The following is a 7130-nucleotide window of genomic DNA, read 5'->3' as shown; positions in this document are numbered from 1 at the left end:
GATTCTCAAAGGGTTTACTGCAGTGAAGAAAGAAAAAAAAAAAAAGCACTCACAGACAAGCAGTTTGCCAAATACAAAGTTTTATTTCTGTACACAAAGAGTAAAAAGCAGCCAGTAACCCACTTGTTATTACAGTAAAAAGCCTCTCCTCAGAAAACCTCTCATACAGATTAAAAACTCCAGAGAAAAAGACAGGACAAAGTGTTGGACGATAACAGAAAATCAGAACCGTTAAACAATGAACTCCAGGGTGATAAATGAGGTATATTAGTGGTGAGTTGAACAAAAGAAAGAAACCTAATTTCACCAGTATGAATACATGATTTTATGTGTAATCAAAAAAAAAAAATGCTTAAGGTTAGGTGACGCATGATCCTGTTACATGTTATATGACATACATGAGCTCTTGTTACATGATCAGATGCAACATGGGGTGAGGGGGGGTTGAATCAGGCAAAGGCAGGGCAATAATGATGCCTGTCAGCATGTTGGCCAGTGATGGCAATATTATTTGGGGGGACTTGCCCCTGTGGAAAACCACATATCTTCAAAGACACTGTTTTTTGTCATGCAACATGGAGCAATGACTGTTGGTGTGCGTCCTCTGGGAGGCAATATAGGTAATCTAAAACAAAATATGATTATGATGATTGAAAACTCACTCATTAGCCAAGGAGGTGAGGACTTTCTGATGCCGCAACCCTCCACTGTGGTGTAATAATTGAACTCAACATAAACTTTTTTTACAAGCAGCAAAATGTTTTTTTTTTTTCCCATAGATGATGATGTTTGAGATATTGATACGGTGTCTGTAGCACTGGTGTACAGGAGGAGAGAAATAAGAAACAACATACCTAGAAACATACCTTATTGTTTTTATTTATGTATAGACTTTGCTAGCTTTAGCGCTGCAGTACAGTCAGCTGCAGCAGGAAGTGAGAAAAGGCTAATGCTGCATTCCTCTTGCACTTGAAAGTTGGAATTTCCATGTTTTAAGTAGGAGACGCTAACCGGAAACGGCCATTAAATACACATTCCCTCCAAGAAAATCAAACGTTGCTCATCGACTTAGACCTCTAAATCCAATATGGCTGCCGCACCTCTAACACTTGGTGATAGCTGCAGTAATAAACTTGTTTAGATGCACCTCTGATGGTTTTCATATAACTGGTGTTAATAAACATGTTTATACAATATGTTACTTTTATAAGAGCTGCATGAAATGTTGAATCCTGATAGCAATGTTTGCAATATAACAATGGCAAAGAAGTGCCTGAATGCAGTATTTTATACCTAAATACATTTCAGGGACCATACATTAATACTTCACTTATCAATAATTTTGCAAGTTAGGTAGATTTTCACTGGGTTTCAAGCCCACACCAGATATAGATCTTAGTGATCTATAGATCTTTAAGGATGGTAGTGGGTAAGAGAGAAAAGTCTGGAAAATGTGGGTGGATTATAACTGAAATCGTCTGTGTTACATTGAAGCAACTCATTGCAAATCAGTTTTCTGAATATCATGCAGCTCTCATTTGTACGTACAAAATGTTTGTATGGCCAGAAATGCTAAAATCCAATAAAGTTCTTTTAAATAACAATACATGTGATTATTCAAGACAAATTGCAACGCCTTAAATGAATGAAAATATTTCTAATTACATTAACATGTCAATAATTTAATGAATTCAAAATTAAACAAACATTAAAATCATCAACAGAAGCATGAATTCATGGTGTTAAAGTCCTATCTAATTATCTTAGTATAAATTACCCAATATTTCCTGTGGTGCTGTCCAACATGAAATATTCAAACGGTAGCTATGGGTGGTTACCTGCACAACAACTCAACTGCAGACTAATCACCTTATTTATGAGATTCTTTTGCACCGTCCACCGACTTTGAGAGCTGAGGAAAAAAAAAAATGTATTTGGGTAATTCATGATTATGTCATGGCAAAATAAATACATAAACAGTTAGATGTGCTTTAAATAATAAAGAAAAATGCACGTATTTAATTATGTTCATATTTAATTATCTCTGGATTTAATCTATAATGAAACATTTAAAGGTCATAGCTACAACATCAAAATTATAAATTTTTCAAAAATAATACATCCCCTAGAGTCTGGAGTGGTGCAGAAAAAAGTATGAATTTTACTGATAAATAAAAATATAGCATATAGATAATAGTTTTGTAAATTTTGACAGGTCCAAAATTAATAAGTATTTACTTCTGGTTATGATGCCAACATCGACCTAAAAGGATTCTGTTCCAATAAGAAAAGTATGGGGTTAAATCAGCGACAACTTGCAATTACCTTAAAAAAATAAAAAAAAAACACTGAAAAATTAAACGTTGAAAAGTAAAAACCTGAAAATTCAAATATTGAAAAATCCAACAATGAAATGTCAAACATAGAAAGTAAAAAGCTTCAGCTACAATGTCACCACAAGCTGGCACTTTTTTGCTGTCGGCGGTGGGGCTAAATTGAAGGCTTCTTTAATTTAGCCTTCTGTCATTGCAGTACTCGTCATCTACCTCTAGTGAATTTATGGAAGTCTCCGGTTTGAGTACCGCTGCTCAACCATAAGACAGGGTATTATTTTCATTAATATTATCTTCTTTAGCTTATACACCTAATGATTGTAGTGGCATTGCAGCTGAAGAAACTCTGCAGTGACACTGAAAACATCTCATTTAAAAAAGGAAAAAAAGCTGCAGCATAAAATGGGAAGGTCATCATAAATTTTTACTTTCTATCAATGTTTCACTTTCCAATGTTTCATTTTTCAATGTCTATTTTTCAATGCCAAATCTCTTTTTTGTTAACATTGGAAGTGATTTTTCAGTGTTTTATTTTTCAGTGTTTGACTTTACAATGGCAAATCACTGCAAACTGTCACTGGTTTAGCTCCATAGCATAACAGGGTGAGGTCATGTGAGACGAAGCTGAGGAGTTGCCAGATCGTAGTAGCGCCGTGATAGCGCTGAGAAATGGCTTTATCTCAGCGTTACATTCCTCAGATTCTAGCGATCCAAAAAAGAAGCTAGACGAGGGTGAACATCGGTCAAGCTTTAAAGTGTTGGTGCCGATTTAAAGAAGCAAAGGGGATCAGAAACCACACGGAGGTTGCCGCTTTTCTTCTGGACAGGTAAATTAATTGTTTGCAATGGTTAACCTGCGGACTTTGCAACTGGGAGGAGTTGAACTACTAGCTATCTCCTTTGTATCTATTTATGGTATATATTTAAAATTTTATGTGAACGATCATGTATGTTAATGTTTAGTTTATGAATTATTATGCATTCAGATTCGCCACTTTGGCTCTCAGGCTTTAGATGCCACAGCACCAATATACTGAGTAGCATTAAGCCAAATCGGTCCTCCTTTATATTTCCAGGATTAGGATTTTATTTATTTCGGATTGTAATGACGGTAAAGAGAAAAACTTTTGCATTTATCTTCTTCTTCTTGGTTAGTATTTGTCTTCTTTCAGCTTTGTGTTGGTGCTACTGACCAGAATGGAAACCAGAATCCATTCCCTTTTGGCAAATGTGCAACTGGAGCGGGATTAACTGAGGTGAAACGTTATTCCTGCATCCACGTTCCAGCTTCCAAGCTGCATGGAACGCAGCATAAAACATCTTTGTAACTCATTGATTGATTTCTGCCTTATAGCAGCCATTTAGGCTGATTAATACCGCAGCGACTGGATTCGGTGTGTCGGAGTCACTCTCAGCGAACTAACAAGCAATGTTACTTCATTAAATTTCCATTCCTTGTATTTATGTGACTGCCACGTCGGCATGATATTAAGATAAATAACGGCAGACATGTTGTGAATGCCTCCTCGTCTTTTTCACAGTTTGTCATTGCTACATGTTTTCGTGCATCTTCGCCAGAGTACGGAGACAATGTGTGCGATGGGTAATCATCGTTTAATGAGATGCGTAAATACCCAGCGATAAATTACAACGAGTAAACACAGATTGCCATGGCTTTTTCCCCTCCACGAGCAAAGCTTTTGCCCATTGTTCTCCTCTGTGAAAAAAAATAAATAAAAAAGGATTCTGAAGCTGTGCTGATGCACAAGAAAAGATCTTGTTAATGATAATGACTGTCCTCAGCAGCGAAACAGCAGCGAGCTCTAATGGAGGTGGAGACGTGGTGGCTTGTGTTTGGGAAACAAGGAGCTTTCTCCTGCTTCCCTTAAGGCTATTAGCATTTGTAATATGAACTGCACATCAACTATCCCTCTCACAAACCTGCGGTACTGCGTCCTTGGGGATAGTTCCCTAGCAACGGTATCAAAACTAACAGGCAGCAAGCGCTGAGGAGGACGGTGTCAAATGTGAGTGCCGTGAGCCTGCAGTCTGACAACGTAACGAATGCAGCAGACAGGTTTCACACTCGTGTTTGTGAGGTCGGAGCACCTTCTACTTCAGAGTTGGGATGAATTTCTCAATCCGAACGTCTCTCCGTCTCTCCTGGAAGAATGCGGCGGTTTTATTTTGCAGCAACACAGAGAGCCGGAAGCTTCATCCTTCTCAGGTAAACTCCGGGTACCGCGTACAGCAATGGCAGGCACATCAAAGTGGATCTCTTCCACCAGCCCTCCAGCGATAAATGCAATAATTCTTTTTTGTTTTAGTATTTTCTACCCTCCTCTTATGTCTTTCAGATCTTTAGTCCCGCTGAGCACACCTGGCCTCATGGGTTGAGCCACTCGTGAACCTGTTTCAACCAATGGGTATTCAACAACGCTGTGATCCCCACTTCACGTGTTTTTGTTCCATCGCTTTCAATCAGCAGCGGGCGTTTTCAAAGACTGACACGCAAACATCTGATGCAATTTCTTTTCCTGAAAAACGAAAATAAAAAAAATAAAAAAGTTTCGAAAAACCAACTTCTGTCATACGGATTCAGTTCTGTATTTAAGGCATTTTTAGTGTTTACAAGAAAATGCATGCCATAACTTACATTGCCTTGCAAAAGTGTTCTCACCCTGTTAACGTTTTCACACTTTCATTGTATTTTCATGCGATTGGATGTGAAAGTCAAACACAAAGTTGTGCGTCATTGTAAAGAAAATGGCACTTGATTTCACAAAAAATAATCTGAAAAGTGTTGCATGCATTTGTATTCACCCCCCTTGATTCAAAGTGTCGTGCAACATCCTTTTTCTCTACAATTACAGCTGCAGGTCGTTCGCTTTGTCACCTGCAGACTTAAATTGTTGCACATTCTTCTTTGTAAAACAGCTCAAGCTTAGTCCGATCAGAACGAGAGCATCTTTGAGCAGTGATTTTAAAGTTTGTCCCACAGATTTTCATTTGGATTCATCTTCAGACTTAAGGCCGCACGAATTTGCTTTGAGTCAAACCATTTGATCGTAGCTCTGGCAGCGTTTCTGGGACTGTTGTCCAACTAGAAGATTAATATCCTCCCTCAAAGCTTTTGCTGCCTCAAACAGCTTTCCTTTTTCTCCATCTGTCCATAACCTCTGACTGGTTTAAATTTGGACCCTATTTACTAGTCAGGGGACCTCTGCCATTCATTGTTCTGGATTTTATTCAAGGTTATTGGTTTAAAAGGGGCTGAGAACATCTGCATGCGACAGCTTACTGATGTTTTATTGTAAAAGAAGGCCTGAACACCTTATATATCCTTTTCCTTCACAGTTACGCAATGTTTTATAGTAGTCCATCAAACATAATCTCAAACCACTTTCTTTTGTGTTTGTAACATTACAAAATGTAAGTTCAAGGGGGTAGGAATACTTTTACAAGGCATGTAAATATTGAGGTCATCCCTCCCAATCACACATTTTTTCTTCCTATATATAAATTTGTACCATCAAAGGGGAATAATAACCGCAAAATCCGTTGTTCTCAGTGTTTTGAAACTACGTAGAATGGAAAGATTAATATGGATAATGATGCTGAAGGACTGCATTATGGTGGTGAGCCTTATATAGACCCCTGTTGTTTTTGAAATTGGCCAAGCAGGGAGAGGGAGCGCTTCAGGCTTGAGCTCCTTCTGTCAATTCCTCTTCACACAGCATGAAAACAATAAGATACCGGGGAGGAGACATGCATGCTGATACTAATCGGCATACATTTCCTCGGCAACGGAAACTTCCAGGAACAATATAAATTGACTCAAAAAAAAAAAACTAATTTGCCCGAATCGTTTGAAAAAGAAAAAAAAAATCAATTTCCAGGTTTATGAAAGTGTATGTAGGGTGCATGTTTTTGCAACGCGCGTCGTTGGTTGCGCAGAGACTCTGTGTATTTAAGCAGAATGCAGGTGGAATCTGAATGTGGTGTTTGTATAGCAGCATATGTGTGAAGGGCTCACTTAGGAGAGGCAAGCGATGAGAGCGACAAGCAGAGTGAGAAGTGAAGCGCAGTGTGTGCAAACAGAGGCGCTGTGCTGGCGGGCACTTTGGGCAGTCTTTAATAAATCATGGATTTAACTGATGATGCACCATTCTCACAACAAAACAACAACAAATGCACTCGTTTGGGGGCTCTCAGCTCCAATTTGCATCTCTTAAGTGATATGAAATCAGTCAGCAGAGCCTTGATACAATTTCCCAAAATTGGAAAAATAAACCATGATAACACATTCAAACGTAAAAAAAAAAAAAAAAAAAACACACAAGTGAGTCCCTTCCCATTCAGTTTTGTATTTTTCAAGTTCTTCCTCTGGATTTTGTGCTCTGGACTGATATAAAGCTTCACACCTCTGAACGACTACACGAATACTGGTAAGCACAGTGTCTTGGTTGGACGTTTAGTTCCCCATACCCTCCCCACCCCCCGACCTTCTGCTAACAATATATTCCTCCTGGCTCCTTAACATGCTGTCACTGAACTTCTGAAGCACAGCCTGGCCAAAAAAGGGCATCAGCGTGAGCCTTCGGCAGTTTGCATGAGAAAGGCTTTTAGTGCACAGCGTTTCGGACGAGGGTTAGTTCTCAATGTTGCAGCTGCGGCAGTTTGCAGGGTTGGACGTGTCGTCGCCTGACCTCGTGCCTTATTTCGGGCTGTCATTCCGCTTCTTTACGCCCCTCACAGGGTTAGATGTGTGATGTGGTGCCTGAAATTAAACAAGAA

At 39.0% G+C, this 7130-nt stretch overlaps 1 protein-coding gene across 1 annotated transcript in view; it reads right to left on the bottom strand.

Moving 5' to 3' along the window:
- Window positions 1-63: 63 nt before the first annotated feature.
- Window positions 64-7130, bottom strand: part of drp2 (dystrophin related protein 2) — a 165985-nt gene continuing 158918 nt past the window's right edge. Inside the window, exon 24 of the mRNA XM_021316064.2 lies at window positions 64-7113. Coding sequence (XP_021171739.1) covers window positions 7094-7113 — 20 coding nt within the window. The 3' untranslated portion in view covers window positions 64-7093. The remainder of the gene's footprint in view (window positions 7114-7130) is intronic.

The sequence above is a fragment of the Fundulus heteroclitus genome, chromosome 23, assembly GCF_011125445.2.
Source record: "Fundulus heteroclitus isolate FHET01 chromosome 23, MU-UCD_Fhet_4.1, whole genome shotgun sequence".
Lineage (NCBI taxonomy): Eukaryota > Metazoa > Chordata > Actinopteri > Cyprinodontiformes > Fundulidae > Fundulus > Fundulus heteroclitus.
The sequence above is the reverse complement of the archived record's forward strand: the minus strand, read 5'-3'. Positions and strand labels throughout refer to the sequence as shown.